This window comes from Pelmatolapia mariae, linkage group LG3_W, assembly GCF_036321145.2.
Source record: "Pelmatolapia mariae isolate MD_Pm_ZW linkage group LG3_W, Pm_UMD_F_2, whole genome shotgun sequence".
In the NCBI taxonomy this organism is placed as follows: Eukaryota; Metazoa; Chordata; class Actinopteri; order Cichliformes; family Cichlidae; genus Pelmatolapia; species Pelmatolapia mariae.
Genome location: NC_086229.1, coordinates 93,141,458 through 93,158,828, shown reverse-complemented (window position 1 = coordinate 93,158,828; position 17,371 = coordinate 93,141,458). Strand labels below are relative to the sequence as shown.

At 41.0% G+C, this 17,371-nt stretch overlaps 1 protein-coding gene and 1 pseudogene across 1 annotated transcript; both read right to left on the bottom strand.

Moving 5' to 3' along the window:
- Positions 1 to 17,371, bottom strand: part of LOC134625026 (NACHT, LRR and PYD domains-containing protein 14-like) — a 551,707-nt pseudogene that overhangs the window by 175,363 nt on the left and 358,973 nt on the right.
- On the bottom strand, positions 5,160 to 12,649 carry si:dkey-6n21.12 (schwannomin-interacting protein 1). Its single transcript, XM_063470387.1, has 7 exons — positions 12,295 to 12,649; positions 10,591 to 10,848; positions 10,251 to 10,375; positions 8,680 to 8,797; positions 8,392 to 8,517; positions 5,950 to 6,067; positions 5,160 to 5,861 (listed from the first exon to the last, which is right to left on the bottom strand). Exons 2-7 carry the CDS (start codon positions 10,846 to 10,848, stop codon positions 5,761 to 5,763), a joined length of 846 nt encoding a protein of 281 aa, XP_063326457.1. The 5' UTR covers positions 12,295 to 12,649; the 3' UTR covers positions 5,160 to 5,760.

The following is a 17,371-nucleotide window of genomic DNA, read 5'->3' as shown; positions in this document are numbered from 1 at the left end:
GTTTGCAGACACCTGAACTGTTGTGTCTAATCATAATAGCATGATAGAACATGATATGCTAACACATTTTCATGCTGTATGGGTATTGATTGAATCCAATCTTTACATTAACTATCAGGAAAAAATTAAATATAAAAAGTAGCTTCTGGAAAAGCCTAAAAGTCTCAAACCGTTTGCCTCTGAACTCATATTCAGTGTAGTTCCAGGGTGAGGCATGCAGTCACATAAGGCTAAGTAAGAAAATGTGCTTTTGAATGGATGTTTAAAAGGATATTACTGCTTTGGAAAATGTTCTGGAACAAAAATAACAATTTTCCCGTGTCTGGAGGTTCATTAGTTGTTGTGTAAATGCAACAGCATCGAACTCATAAATACCTGCATCACTACAATCTGCTGTAAGACAAAGAGCTTACCCCTGCCAGCGATGACTCTTACTCCATATGGCTTCTACTCTGTTGCCCATCAGAATAGCTGAGAAATTGCAGAAACATCCAAAAGGCTATGACTGCAGTGCAGCTGTGATTGACACTAGAACTGCAACCTTTTCCCTGTATTTCAACAATAAGTGAACATTAGCTGCAATCAGTCATCAGCAGAGCGGCTTGGATGATCTGTGACCCTGACGATTGGACCAATACAGCTTTCACCTTTTTGCCTGCTTCTCTGAGCAGTCAGAGCAGTTTCTATGGTAATCCAGTCCCTCCCTCTGTCCCTCATTGTGTGTCATCCAATTCTTCTCCCCACTTCACCCGTGTGTGTGTGTGTGTGTGTGTGTGTGTGTGTGTGTGTGTGTGTGTGTGTGTGTTCGTCACTACTTTTTAAACAACTACCCTGAAAACGAATCAAGTTACGACACGTCCATTTAAGTTTAAAGCATTTTATGAATAACCTCTGTACACTTAAAGATTCCTGGGTTTGATTCCCAAACTCCCTTTCGTTTTACAGAAAACTCACCAACGATCTTAAGTTCATGAGTTGTCTTTTTATAAAGACAACTCGTGAATGCTTTACGCTCAACCCCAAAACAAAAATGCCTCATTGAAAGAAAGGCAACAGTAACTCAAATAACGACGTTCTACAGTGTAATGGTTTACACAATCTCCTGACAGGAATCCCTATTTGATCCCTGGAAAAGAGGCAAATCCCTTTGGGCCCAGAGAAGTATCTGGTGTAAAAATCTGCCAAATCCAATATATGGAACTACTTGATGTGTGAATACAAAACACGTTCTCACTCCCAAAGCGTAATATTTTACGCTAGGTGACAAATCGTCAACATATTACGCTTCCAGGCACCCAACACGTCCCTGACGAGATTGGAAAAATGAGGAAGCATGAGAACCGTTTGGAAACAACCTACACATGTTCATTCAATTTCCTCAAATCGTTTTGGAAAACACTATTTAACATCATTAAAGTGCTGGTTAAGGTTAGGGATAAGGTTATGGTTAGGGTTAGAGCTGAAAACCATGGCTGGAACGTGTATTACCGTGGGATTGTCATTCTACTGGATTTCACCCATAACCCAGCGTGTAGCATAAGAATGTGGAAGGTCACCTTTCGCGTTCCTCAGGAACGCCGTGGGACGTGACACATTGTCTGGATGTTACACCTTGGGAGTGAGAACAGGCTGGAATGCATGCACCCCAGCCGGTGGACTTCAGTGACGTATAACCAGGAAAAAAAAAAAAGATGTAAAAACACTGAAGCAGCAAATTTTGACTCAAATATTGTTTTTCACATTCTCAATACTTTGAGAATACCTTGACGTTTAGCTGCAAACTTAACACGGCCCTGTAGATGTGCCTTCTTGAAGAGAGGGATGTTCTAGGCACGGCAACATTTCAATCCATTACAGCTTAGTGTGTTACCAGTTCTTGGTGACTATGGCACCAGACCCAGGGCGGCTGATGGTCATTTCGTATTTCTTTCAGGCCTCATCAGAGGAAGAGAGACAGTTTTCTTGTGCTGCTTTGCCCACTTCAGAGAGAATTTGATCTTTGGGAGCTTCATTCCTGGGCTCCTTTCGGTCAGACTTGTCGGGGCTGGATTGATCTCCATGCCCACTTGTGTTTACCACCTAGCCAGTCATCTGAAAGCGTGGAAACCCATTGTTCATTGCAGCAGGAACCCTGATTTGCCGTACAGCTTACACCATCGTCCGTACTCTGTTCCAGGCTCCTCTACACCTGCGCTGGTGGGGCGCAACGTTTAAATGATGATAATTAATGCCTGTTCAATTGCCAAGTCTTACATTTTAAATTATTCGTTCTGGGCCTATTCATGTTGCTGGGCCTTCTTTGGACTGGGTCTTCACTTACAGTGTTTCCCTCGACCATTTAGACACGAGTAAAGTTGTTTTCAGTGACTGTAAGTCGGTCTCTTTGAATGTATGTTGCAACTCAAGTCTTTTCCCCAAGTTTCTATTAGGCACAGGCGCTTTATTAATGACTTTATTTCTAAGTGTTCTTCTCGTTTTAATTTTACAACTTTTTCTGATGATGTTGAGCTACTTATCGAACTCCTTTAATGAACTCTGCCTTGCCATTCTCAATCAAGTCGCTCCTTACAAAACTCGTCATTTACTATTATTAGCAAAAAAAATGTTGAAAATCAATTCAGATCTTTACTATGCAGATTACAGATTTTTGACCTTTTTCAGTCTGGCTTTCAAAAGCAGCACTCCACTGAGACCGCTCTCTTTAAGGTCTAATGATCTGGGCTTAAATCTTTGGCTAGTGCACCTGGCTCTGCCTTAGACTGGTTTTCTTCCTATTTATAGGACCTCTCTTAGAACAGACAGGTTTTCCTCCAACATTGCCTTCATAAGTTGGAACGGGGTTCTGCACGGTTCAGTTTTAGGTCCACCACTATTTTCTTTCTACATGCCTCCTTTACCTGGCATTATTCAATCTTTCAGTGACATTCAGCTGTATGTCTTTTAAGCCTCATCAGCTGGGTAGGTTTTCCACCCTAGTCCACTGCTTAACTCGGGCTACTGATTGGCTCTCTAGCATTTACCTTGTTTTAAACACCAAAAAGACTGAGACCGTGATCATAGCTCCTCCTGAACTATATTCTAAAATCAGTCAGGTCTTTGCTTCTTTCTGTCCTTATGCCAAGTCAAACACTTGAAATCTTGGTGTAATATCTGATTCTTCTCTGGACCTTGACTCGCATGTAAAATCTTTGTCTTGTTCCCGTTTCTTTTATTTAAGGAACATTTTCCGAACTGCGACATATGGTCTCCTTAGCTGAACTGGAAAAAAATGTTCATGCATTTGTGTCATCACGTTTAGGTTATTTTAATGCCCTGTTTACCAGCTTGGGGAAATAATCTTTTTCTCGCCAAGCTATACAAAATGCTGTGGCCAGACTATTAACAAGTTCTATCAATCGAGCTCACATTACTCCTATTTTATATTCTTTATATTGGCTCCCAATAGAGTTTGGAATTCGTTTTAAAGTTCTTGTGAGCGCTAAATGGCCAGGCCCCAGATTATTTATCCAAGCTTCTTACAAAATATTTTGTTCACAGACTCAGTCGGTTGTTCCCTGTACACGACTAAATCCTAAAATCCACAGAGCCTTTCAGTCTGTGGGACAGCCTACCACCACAACCACGTTTGGTTGGCTCTGTGGATTCTTTTAAAAAGCGGTTAAAAACTTTTCTATTCAAACAGGCTTTGTGTTAAGAATTACAATTTAAAAAAAGATTTGTTTCATTTTAAAACTAAAACTTTTAAAACTGTTAATTTTTGTGTTTTATTTAATCATTCGTATTGTTTATTTTGGCACCTAATGTTCTCGATTATTTTAGCCTTTTGTGTAGAGCTCTTTGTGACTGCCTGTGAAAAGTGCTTTATAAACAACCTACAACCTACAGTTGTCACCATTCCAGTCTCTGCAGGTCTACATTCCAGTTGTTGATCCTTCGTCTTTGGTCTTGTCCACAGTGGAGAGGTTGGAATGGAAGAAATTGATTCTGTGCACAGGTGTGGAAACTGCAATAAACTTGAAAGTGACATTTATTTTATAATTACTAATTTTATTTCTTGGCCATTATAAATGCCCACACTGATAGTACATAGCTATATAAAAATAGCTAATATTGGTCGCTAACATCAACCAGAAGATTGAAACCAGATTCTAATCTTGTTGGGATACTGTGACTTCAAAAAAAAGCTTCCCAAGTGTTAATGTCTTAAACACTACACTATCTGTCCTGCTGAGGAAAGGACAGGCTTTAATCAACAACTCATAATTTGCAAAACTCAGTACAAATCAGCAGAGTGGATAAAAAGTTGCAATGACTGTGAAAAGCATCAAAGTGGACTGGAGGGGCAGCGGGGAGTGGACCTCCTTTTCCACTTAAAGCAATCTCAAAAACTCAGAATGAAACAAAGTAACCGCTTATGTTGCTGACCATGGTAACAATTATTCTAATTAGTTTTAATTCTTTCAGGTTTTGATGTGCTTTGTTTTAACTTTAAATAAATAAATGATTTTTTTTTAAAGATGGCATTGCACTCCAAGAGAACATTTCAATGACAGTGATCTCCATTTCAACACTTGGTATATTGTATATTTACATACAACTTTTAAAAAGTTTGCTGTTTTTAAACTTGATATCAACAGCTCATCAGGAATGAGATGAAATACTTTCACTGTGACCAAAAACACAAACAAAAAATAGTAAATTACAATTTACAGGTTAGTCAACTCAACAAGTTAAAAGTGTCAAAATTCTGATTAATACTAAAGATATCATTTTGTTGTACATAAGAGCACATTTCATTTATTTACCAACATCAATTAAAAAGTGTACACAGAAAAGCATGAATAAAAATGATACTTAATGCCAGGATCAAAAGACTATACAGAAACAGAGCAAATAACAGACTATTATGTTAATGAGCTTTTCAATATTGATCCCTTTTACACTGCAGAGTTCAGAGTTTTGAAGTCTCACTCGCCACATGGATATTTTAGACAGCACTGCTGGTAGGCTTCTTACTACTATGTTAAGGACTGTCTCACTATTATGCAGGAATGACTGTTTCTACTGTATCTGTGGGAGAAATGATGTAAAGTACAAGTAGGATTCTCAAGTTAATAAATGAACATAATGGAAACATAATGCAATACAATCTGGTAGTAAAACTTTTTTTTTTTTTATCAAAACAACCCCCTTTTTGAAATGTGCATGACCCTCCTCATCATTTAGCCTGTACAGACACTGATCTGGGTTCAGTGTTTGCAACTTGAAGACAGATGATCTAAGAGCACTTTCCAGAGAGACGGGAATTCCAGTAACACTCATGGAACCTTTCACCGTTCCACGTGGATCACAATCATTTCCACAAACAGACAAAACCAAACACGTCTCTGGATGTCATATTTCCCCCTCGTGCTTCAACCTTTGAGGTTTTGACATGACCTTACACCCATCCTGTGATGTAGTGGGTGTAAGGCACAGGTTTTTACTGACATGCAGTTTTCTGCTGGTTTTCGTTTCATATGTAAATCATCAGCTGATGGACGTCTTTAGTGGGTCAAAGTTTCCCTTACACACCTAAAAACACAGAACATTAAAAAAAGTCCCAGTATTCATAGAGACTAACACTTCACAGTGATTGACCAGTCAGACCAACAGCAGCAGGGAATGTCTCAGATGTTGTGGAGAACTTTGTGGAGTTACTCTAATAATGTTTAAGTCTCATAACCACTCCTCCCAGCTGCTCACAATGTGAACGTGATGTCACAGTGACGTTAGATCCTGTACCTCCAGCAGCATGGCGTCCTGCTCCGTCCTCAGCTGGTCTCGGACCTGCAGGCGACCCACCAGCTCTGAGCTCAGATCTAACACGGATGAAAAATGAACCATTAAAATTCACTCTAGAAAACTGCCCTATTATTTTTAAACAACGCGACTCAGGTTATATAGTACCTTGTATAGCCTGGCTGAGAGACGCACAGAGAGCATTCAGCTCCTTGATAGTGAAACCCTGCAGATCGCTGTGCTCCAAATGTCTCCTCTGGACTACAGGATCACTCCGCGCTGTGGCCTGAGAGGAGAGTTTGACCTTTTACACATCTTTTAATGAAACAATTCATGATTAACAGCTAAACAAAGAAAAACAAAAATATTACTGCACATATTCACGACCCCATCCCCCCCACAGACAAACAACATTTCAAAATCTGACAACAAGCAGATCAGTGTTGACTTCCCTAAACAGAGATGAAATGCCACACATCTGCCACAGTGTTATAACAGGTACAAGCAGACACAGTTTAACATCTGTATTTAATTATATTTTATTTATACGGTATAACAGTTGCCTTAATATACTTTATATTGTAAGGTGAAGACCCTATATTAGCACAGACAAAACAGAAGTCCTCCTGTGAGCAAGCGTTTTGGTGACAGTGGGAGGGAAAAACCTCCGTCACACCCAGGCTCAGGGAGGGCGGCCTTCTGCTGGGAGTGAGAGAAGGAAGACGGGGCAGTTCCTTTCATTTTATTCCTCCTGATTTACCAGATTCCCATTTTTACCCAACATATGGGGAAATTGATCGGGCAAATCCGATTGAAGTGCTGCACTGTACTTAGGGCCATGAAATGAAAACTGTCATCCAGAAACTGTTGCAGTCACATAGAGAGCAACTAGCCTACCACATCCAACCCACAAATGTTGGAAGGTTTCCTTAGCAAAATACAGAGTGACCCTCTACTCTTTAGTCCATATGTGCCACATATCTGTATGTGGCCATGGACCCACCCTCCACTGGAGCCTCCACTGAAGATCCACACTGCATTTCTCTATGGGATGTTGGGATGTTTGTACAAGAACCTGGTGCAAGAGCACCAGACCACCTCACCTCTCGAAAAACACTGAGTCTCTTGGTTTTGTTGAGAACTTTCATGCTTACAGGATGTAAGGATTTGTTATCTCTGGTGTTCTAAAAGACAGAATTATTTCTTCCTCCTCCTCCTGTGGAAAATCAGTGCAAACTACAGGCTGAGACTCTCCAGGACCTACAGCTGATGCTCACTAACAGAAGCCATGAAGAGCAGCCCCCACGTGCTCCACCAGAAGGACACCCATCGACTTGTGACCTGAGGATGGCAGCAGATTTCTACTGCCTTCCCAGTCACAACCCTGTCAGCTTTGTCAGCCCAGATGTTACTAATACTCTTTGTGCTCAAGCTAGTAGAACGAACCAAGCCGTTTTAGTCCATAACTGTGGATTGTGGTATGTGGAGCTCAACATCATCAGAAAACTTAGAATTGATACAGTCATCAATAAAGCTCCTGATACAGACTTGGGGAAAAGGCGCTGAGCTGCAACATACATTCAAAGAGACCGACTTATGGTCAATGAAAACAACTTTGATTGTGTCCAAATGGTGAAGGGAAACTCCATAAGTGATGCCAATTTAATAGCAGAAGTTATGAAGTTAAGAAGATGGTGCACAGAGAAATGAACAGTCTGTGGGACTGAAAGATGTGAGACTGACGCTGCCATGTCTCAGAGATGAACATAATATCAGGCTTCTCTGCACAGAACAACTCATTTAAGATAGAAGATATTAAGATATATTTAAGACTTGTTGGCAATTGAGCGGGCATTCATTTTATTTTAGTGTTGAGGCCCACGGGGACAGGTGTAGAGAGGCCTGGAACAGAGTCCCGACTTTAGGGTAAGCTGCACAGCAAGTCCTACCATGATGAGCCGTGGCTTTCCACGCTTTCACATGACTGCCCAAGGTGGCAAACACAAGTGGGCATGGAGATCAATCCAGCCCCACAAGTCTCAGGCGAATCTGACCAGCAGCACACCAGGAGTGAAGCTCCCAACGATCCACTTCCTCTCTCCGAGGCTGACAAGGCAGCACAAGAAAACCGGCTCTCTTCCCGCACTTCCACCGATGAGGCCTCCGAATCAAAAACGAGATGACCGGCAAGAGGGGAAGCAGCACCCGGAAGTATACCGGGAGCTGCGCTGCGTTCCAGCGGCCGTTGGAAAAACAAGCTCAATACGTTGACTGAAAATTATCCATAGCAGATTTAATCACCAATAATGCACGACGGTCAAACATCCGAAAGGAGATGATGCCGGACAAAACTGTAGCAAAAACACTTGCACAACATGGAAACACACAAACACAGGCACCATCATGCAAAAATCTACAAGGTGAGAGATAAAAGCGTCCCAAACACAAACTCCATGCACTCACTCCTTAAAGCAGCTGTTGCTGTAATCTAGCATTATATGAATGTTTACACTCCCAGCATGCAGTGCAGGGAGCAGAGGACAGATTCCTATAACTGGAAATCAGTTATATGATAACATAGTTTGTTCCACCTTTGAATATTTGTCTCACCAAAGACTTGTGGTCTGTCCTTAGTCGGTCTCGCAGGTTCTTCAGAGTGTTTCTGAAGCCTCTTGACTTTTGTTTCTCTGGTTTGGTTGAAGGCTGAGGATCCTTGTGAATCTGAACACTTCCTCTCTTCAGCAGAAACAGATGGGAAATCTGAGCATACTTATGAAATGAGACGATGTGACAGCGCTGCTACTGCTTATGCTCTGCATCACATTTTGCAACTACATGTTAACTCTGTAAGTAATTTGGAACAGCTGATTTCTGCTGTGTTGTACTTGAAGTGGTTACCCATGAGCTGCTTTCTTTCTTTCTAACATCTCCTTTCTTCTTCTCCTCTTCCTCCTCCTCGTCTTCACTTTCACTGTTGTTGATGAAGCAGAGCTGGAGATTCATCCGTGTCTGCAGGCTGAGGGTTAGACAACAGTCAATGGACCATCATGAGCACATATCCCATCACACATCACAGCTGAGGTGGTTAAGTGTCACCCGGCAGGTTTCCATCAAAGCAAAGTCAGAACATTATCAAATCAGGACATGCAAAGAAACGTTTCAATCCACCCACAGAAACATGTCACTTTGTTAGTTTCAGTTATTAAACTGCACAGGTGGGAATTAACAGAGTACAGATACTTGTTACTGTGCTTAGGCAGAATTTTCAGGTATCAACAACTTCCTTCTCTCAGAACAGGTTTGTTACTTTTGTTTTAGTATTCCACGTCACTGCAAACCTTCAGTTTGATCCTAAACAGCAACACATGAATCCCATTTATCAATGACCAGAGGATGTCGCATAAAGACAGCTTAAAGAAGCACAATCGTGTGCTACAGTCAGGTTAAAGTAAATGTGTTTTCTTTATTTTCCTGGCACAACACCAACAAATGGTTGCAGTACTTAGCATCTAGCTAGCACCACAAAAGCGGAGCGAACATAAAAGGAGTAATATTTGTTTAAGTGTGGGGTACTTCCAAATGCAACATTTCTATCAGCTCAACAAAAATCATCAAACACACAAACTGTGTGTGTGCAGTTTGTGTGTTTGATGAGTTGAGACAGAAAAGAAAGAGCTGACTTCACTCAGAGATGGAGAAAGATAAAGACAGGACAGGAAGAACAGCTGACTGCTCAGTGGGATTTGATAAACTGGAAATTTAAGTCTTGTTCTCATGTTTTCAAATAATAATTTCCATAATTTCGTTGTACATGTACAGTGACAATAGAGGGCTATTCTATCCCATTTTATTCTAAACCACATGTTGTGCTTGTGACATTATTTTTTTCATGCTGCAAATCAAACTGAGGCAGAATAACTGTGTTATTTAAAGACTGCATGAAAATCCTCTGCAGGTCAGTTTGCTGTAATGTGATGGACTTGTGTGCGATTGGTGCACAGTAGCCATCTAGTATAAAGGCGGCATGAACAGTGTGCTGTCAGTGTGGAGGATGGAAATCAGCCAGAGCAACTCATGAAACATCTGCTCACATCTGGCTGAATTCACATGCATAAATCTGCAAAGAGCAGCAGGTCAGCTGATCAAAACCTGCACATTAAGAAAATCTGTTGGAGCTCACGTTAGAAATTATTGTGAGCTGTGCTTCGTTTCCCCACATGAGCCATTAAAACTCATTTTAGGGAGTTCCCCATTTGCTGAATCCCACTGAATCTCCACCCAAAAGATTTTGACTGTGTGTAAACTGGAACTTGCAACAGATGCAAGCCGACTGTAACAACCACACACTGAGAGAAAGTTCTGCTGTTTGGTGAGTTGGGTTAAACACATAATCAATACAAATGACATAATGATGGATAAACACGGTGTGTTAACAGACATCCAGTAAGAAATAAGAGGTGCGCCTGTACCGAGAGGTCAGTGCCAGCACGTGACTATTGCAGGCATCGTCTCCATCCTCCCAGCTCTCCGTTCTCTTCCCTCGCTCCTCTTTCCAGCTGACTGGGGCTCCGCCTTGCTCCGGAGAAATGCCAGTCTGACAAGCACAGCAACCACATGTTAAAACAAGTGAAACTCTTGACATAAGTGCTTTCTATCTTACATTGACACTAACGTGGATTCATCAGAGTTGGGCGTCCCATAAATAGATGGCATCTCTATGTATCCCATCATTGCTCACACCTCTGCAATCGTCAAAGTGAATGTGTACACAAACACCATCTTTCAGCAAGACAGAACAACATCTCTGACCTTTAACCTCTTCTCCTTCTTCTCTTCTTCCTGCTTCTCAAGCTCAGCAATACGCAGGCTCAGGGCCTCCCAGTGCATGATGGGAAGGCCTAGATTGTCCTCGCCGTAGCGTTCCTGCCAGACCAGCGCTGCCCCCACCAAGTCTTCATCATCTTCCTCGACCTTGTCTTTGTCGTCGTCACACTTGCCGTAATCGTCTGCTTCGTTGCTCTCCTTCTCATCGCGATGTTGTCTCAGTCGTTCCTTCTCTCCTTCCATCTGAGGGTTAACATGCTCACAGCTTTACATCGGTCTGCTTCAATCACATCACATCTTGATGAATGAAATATTCATGTTGACAATCTTTACTGGGATAAAGATTGTTTTATCCCAGTAACTATTGCATGAAATCACAGTAATCACAATTATTAAACTCGGTCTCTCTACCATAGTTTGCCTTTTGTGGTGTCTCTTTCTGACCCAACCAGTCAATCACACAGCCAACCACAACCAGATGGCCCCGCCCCTCCCTGAGCCTCGTCCTGCCAGAGGTTTCTTCCTGTTAAAAGGGAGTTTTTCCTTCTTACTGTCACCAAGTGCTTGTTCATAGATCATCATCTGATTGTTAGATAACAGGCTCTAGAATGAGGCACTGAGGAAGGCCTATCATTAACACAGTCTGCAATCAACAGACAACTTCATGAAAGGAAGTACAGAAGCTTTATAATGAGGTGGAACCCGCTGGTTACACTGAAGGATGGAAAGCCTGGGGAACGCCAGAGCGTGCCCAGTTCTGGAAAAAATTATTGTAACTGGACAGAGGAGGCGAAAATGAACGTGTAGCAGAATGTTGGGAAGAGCACATTGGTTTAGCTCACAGACTGAGCAGGCAAACGTACGCTACAAGGCTCAACGCAGCAGCCTGAGGCCCTTTGCTGGGCGTCTTCTTCCACTCTCTCCCTTCCTGTCACCTCTTCACTGTATTATCTAATAAACAACAGGAAAATGCAGCATTTGGTAATATCTATGAGTTCTATTCTTTAAGCAGTATTTGACTGCAAAGGATTAAAAAAGATCCTAATATTAAAATAATGTTCATTTGTCCATTTACTTTGGATCCTCTGCCGGGATTACAAAACGGTTATGATTCCTACATTTTTAGTGAAATACTTTTTAAACCTTTGAATTCAATCACACATTGATTGTTTGATTTAAAATCTACTGTGGTGGTGAACAGAAACAAGTTTCAAATAAACGTGTCGTGCCCAAATATCGAGCTCATTGTATAACAGGTATGAGAACTTAAATATTCAAAAATCAGGACTTTTTAAAAAAGGAAAACGTAAGCAACAGAAACAGGATGATCACGGAAACACTCCTCAGTGCGCAGCCGTGGATTGTTCCGAAAAACAAGACTGGATTTAGTTTGGACAACATGTGCCATGTGGGAAGAAGTTTGTTTAAATAAATAAATGAAATAGATTAAATCAATAGCAGTATTGTGCGGTAATGTGCTGCTGATTTACAAAAACATGCCAAAGCAGGGCCTGACTCTGAAATGTCCAAGCAGTCCTCAGGTTTAACTTTGTGGAGGAACTTCCAGAGCCTAGCTTGAAGCTTCGGCCCTTCCTTGAGCTCTGAAACTTTTTCCCCGCGTGGATTCAAAGTTTGGAGGAAACATCTGACCGGTTCAGCGTGTCATGCCCAACTGCGATTCTAACTCACCACTTCTTCGAAATAAAGGCGGCTCTGCTGCTTTCACGGACGGAGGAGTACTTCAGAGACTTGCCACATAGCTCAGCTCCCTCCTCGGCTCCTCCTAGTCATCTTTCCCCTTCCCTCTCTTTCCATTAGGAACTTCGCCTCTCCGCCTTTTCACCGAGAACTCTTCGTTCTGTCCACAGAAGCTTCCTCCTCCTCACTCTGCTCTCACTCTGCTGCTGTTATTCACTTCTGCTTTGTTTCATGCAATAAATCCACTTTCTCCCGGTCCAAACCCACGAACAAAGGAATCACTTGAGAAACTTTCCTGCAGAGGTCCACTTTGGAATTAGGGGTTTACTTCCTGTCGATGCCTTCAAAATAAGTGTGCACACAGCCAAAGGTGGGTGGAGGAGACAAGCTAAGGATTCCAACAAAACTACAGCTCAGCGCTGTGAGTGGGCGTTATAAGCATTGTTTCTTATTTTTCCTTTGAAAATATCTTTGTAGAATCTTTATGGTGTGGTTGTTGCCATTTCTGCTGCCTAGTACGGAAGAGGATTAGGGCCACAGGTAGTTCTACTTCCTTTGAGCAGCAAAAGAAAGAATAGCATCTGCTGAGAGGGCCGCAAAGATGATCTCAGTGAAGTGTGCGTTTCTTTTTCTTTTTTTTTCTTTTTTTTTTTGGTGTGTTTTGTTTTGTGTGTCTGTGACAGTCAATACAAATATAGAGCAGATCTGTTGCTTTTTTAATCAAATTTCCTTCATTATGGAAAAGGCAGGAGCTATCACAGGAATTATTAAAAAAAGAGGGTTTTCATTTGTTTAACCCAAAAAATTATATTTACAAAAATATTAAATGTTGAGCTCATAAAAAGGTAAAAGAATCAAAACTAAACTCAGGCAAAGAACTGTGAACTTGACAAACCAAACACCTACCCCCCCCCCCCCCCCAAAAAAAAAACCCATAACTGACCTAAACAAGAAATGACACACAGGGGTATATATAACGGCTGATCAGACCACTATGACACAACAGGGGGTAACTAAACAAAACACAACCATAAACCACAAAAAGAATGCAGTACAGTCCAGTTTGTTAATAAACTAAACACCAAAGAAGAAAATCAAAACCACTAAACCCTAAACTCAAATATTTAATCAAATACAAAAGCTTTTTTTAATTAAAGAAAATACACATTCTCCCCCTTCAGCAGGAAGTGGTGGTGCGATCCAATCAGCCCTCTTGTATTTAACTGCTTTAAACCCTGGCTGCCACCTTTTGTGTGGCAACGCCCAGAGATCATCACAGGTAGGAAACAAGTAAAGGAAACAAAAATTGGTCAAAATCAAGATGAGAAATAAACTGGTATAAATACATAGATAAACTAAATGTGCGTGCTTACAAATAGAACAAATGTATCCAAACCAATCAATACACTTACTGCAAACTAAAGTGTGTTATTTAGATCAAGAAATAACGAATACATAAGAGTTACTGACTTTTAGAGTGTGGCCATGGGTTTGGCCATCACAGTAACACAGAGACACACAAGTGTTCACATCCACACCTAGGGCCAGTTTAGAACTGCCAGGTAACCTAATCCCATTGGATTGAACATGCAAACTCCACAGAAGGCCCCAGTCAGCTTATGGATTTGTACTCAGGACCCTCTTGATGCATGTTCAATCATCCAGGTAAGTAAATCCACAAAGGTTGATTCTGTTGATCTGGATGTTTTCAGTGGGAGAAACGTTTCGTCACTCATCCAGGTGACGTCTTCAGTCTCAGCTGACTGCAGGTTTCCAACCTTATAAACAATAATTTGCATAATGACTGAAACGAGCACCACTGAAGGAACAATGGGCTGGGAGGTCAATTCCTTCATCATTAATATGCAAATTCTCAACAACCACTGATCAATGGCCATGAGTACCATTCACAGAGAGTTGGGGAATGGCTGCAATCACAGTCTCAGGACCTTCTTGCTGCGACGTGACAGTGCTAAGCACAATCAGTTACTGCTAACATTTTGGTAAACCTTGATTAATTCCATTGAATCGTAAGAATAGCTTCTTACAGACAGGTCTGTGTGAAAAACTAAACATGGATCCTGCAGGAAGGTGAATAATAGGCCCTTTTATTATGGGCTCTGACAGTGGACTCATCTCTGTGCTAGTCCTCAGTACAGTATTCAGCACTGTTGACTTAGTACTTTATTACAGAGATTAGACCATACCTACAAATTAAAGGTTGGTTGCTGCAGTGATTTGAATCATATCTACCTAATGGAGTCCAATTTGTTAATGTAAACACACTAAGGTTAATTATGGAGTTCCACAGCGTTCCAATTCTGTTTATAATATACATATATCCCTCAGGCAATATCATTTGAAGGCATAGCATACATTTTCATTAATATGAAAGCTTCATACCACATAGCAGTTATTTAAACTGCATGAATATCTTAAAGACATAAAAACCTGGATGAGCTTCTAAATTCAGATCAAACTGAGGTTACTGTACTGGGCCCTAAAAATCTTACAAATATAATATCTAACCAGATGTCTGTTTTCAGCCATCCAGGTCATGGTGGTCTACGGAGCTTGGAAAGAAAGCGTCTGGACTTCTTTAAGTTCCTTGAAGACATTTCACCTGTCATCCAAGAAGCTTCTTCAGTTCTACGAGCAATTGGTGGAGAGTCCCAGATTTTAAGCCCTGTGGGAGTGTCCCTAAGAGGGTCATGGACCCCCTGTTGATCTTCTGTTTTTTTTCATGGCAGATGCCTGCCCCTCCCCCAGCCTGGTTCTGCCAGAGGATTCTTCATGTTAAAATCGAGTTTTGCTTTTCAACTGTCTCCAAGTGCTCGCTCAAAAGGGGTTGTTAGATTGTCTGTGTTGTCTCTGGATCGTTGTAATGGCCTCACAATATGAAGCACATTGAATGGACTGCTGTTGTGATTTGGTGCTGTAAACATTAAAATGAATTGAATCTGAGGATTAGGACAGTGTGAGTGATTATTGTATCTCAATGGCTAACTGTGTTTTCAGTGTGTGGCAGCACACAGTGGCACACTGACCAATTACAGTTGAGGTTGTCACAGCTGAATGTTTTTAAGATGCTTTATGACATTACAGTAGAACTTTGGGATAAATTCACAGTGCATAGCCTCACCTGATGTGCCGCCTCGCGCCTTGGAAATGGTAAAATTGTTGTGTGAGGTACTCTTTGCTAATAGTAGATCATCTTTATTCTTAATCAAAGATATAATCAAAGTATAAGTCTGATAACTATGTTAAATTGAGTAGTGTAAATGACTGTTGTAATGTCTAATGCATTTGTGTGTGTAGACATGATCCAGCTTTGACCTTGGCAGATTAGTGTCTGCAGGAATGTGGAAAATATAAGAAATGTGTCACCAACTCATCACTATACATGATTTTGAATGAGAGTAGCCATATTAAATGTTTTCATTGTTGAACACAGAATCATAATTTATGTGATTTTGCTAATTTTCTAATTATGCTTATCCAAGCTTGTCCAAGGGAACACCAAGGCGTTCCCAGGCCAGCCGAAATATAATCTCTCCAGCGTGTCCTGACAATGGGTGAGAGTAGGGATATACACCGACTGGTAAATATAGAGCATCCGCATCACCAATCCGTCTGTCAATCTCCCGGTCCCTTCTCCCATCACTCGTGAATATGAGCCTGAGATACTTAAACTGGGTTTTTTGAGTTCTCGGAACAGTTTGATCACCCCTCTCAGAGTCTTCGTCTCTAAGGTGTAGCTCATTGTTCCTCACTTGTTGCCTCACTAAGTTACAGGAAACATCCATAAAATGGTTACTTATACTTAATTCTTACGTAGCAGTATGAGCAATGCATCACCTGCTGCCTCAGTGCCAGAACTTGTATGGAGCACACTTTATGATATCAGCAGCGAACAGATAAGGAGCAATAACAACATTTTTTTTTTCTCCTTTTGCTCCCTCTCCAGATGGTGGCTCCCAAGGCTGCTTTTATTCAGCTAGGTTAACAGCAGTTTTAGTGGCTTATTGACCACTAAAACTGCTGTTAATCTATCTGAATATGACCTAAATTTACCATTTAGGTAATATTGTTTGTAGATATTGTTTTTCTTATTCACTGTCCTTTTTTTCCTCCATTACATATGAGCTGCTATTATACTACACTGCTATACTATAGCGTAGTATTTTATCACACTGAACCTTTAAAAAAAGGTAGAAGGTACGTTTCCTCATATTTGTGGCTGATTTCATGTGAATTATTTTGGTTTAAGAAAGTAAGACACCGGGTTTGCTGCCCTCTACTGGTGCTGCCGACTTCAAAGAACTGAAGAAAATTTCTGGATTATTTTCAGTGCTCTAAGATTTTGGCATCAGATTTCCCTGAACATTCCTGTTCGCTTTAAATGCATGAGTGAATGAATAATTCAGGATGTATAGAAAAATTCTGCTGTTCACCACAAACTCAATCAAACAACACATTTGTTATTTTGGTCTTATTTGGATGAATGTACTTTATTATTTAGAAAAGTTGACTCCTGTGTTTTGTCACAATTTCACAGCATCTCATGTTTACAAACTGTCATTTTGACATTAATATTAATCCACCAGACCCACCAAGGCAGTTAATCCACATCCTGATTGTACACAGTGGAACTCTGTTTTCCATATTTCCACTCCAGAAAGCTTTGACGTTTTTGTTAGTGTCATTATTTTGTGTGTGCCAGTTTTACCTAACTTTATTTGCATTCACACATTATTAACTTTTATGTTAAAAAACCCAGAGTGAATGACTTCAAGACTGTGGTGTCTTTAATGTCACCACAATAACTGGTGGATTTTCTCATTTCTAGGCGACAGCAACAGTACTATTCAAATACTGTTGGAGCAGCAAGGCTGGCTCACAGTGTTTTGCATCACCTAAATGATTAAAAGTTGAGAGATAATCAAACGACTGAAATGTTTGGTAGTTGTGTTCTGCACGGTCTTATTCTGAAGTGTCTGTTTCAGTGCTGCAGACTAAAAATCTTCACACGTGACGCTTTTTAGTCCAGACCGAGACTAAAACTTGT

Excerpts from the sequence above, each read along its gene's own strand:
- si:dkey-6n21.12 (XM_063470387.1), bottom strand. The coding sequence starts at position 10,848 with ATGGAAGGAGAGAAGGAACGACTGAGACAACATCGCGATGAGAAGGAG. Across the intron at positions 6,068-8,391 it reads GGACAGACCACAAGTCTTTG|GCCACAGCGCGGAGTGATCC; the intron begins GTGAGACAAATA and ends CTCTCCTCTCAG. Across the intron at positions 5,862-5,949 it reads TCTCAGCCAGGCTATACAAG|ATCTGAGCTCAGAGCTGGTG; the intron begins GTACTATATAAC and ends CATCCGTGTTAG.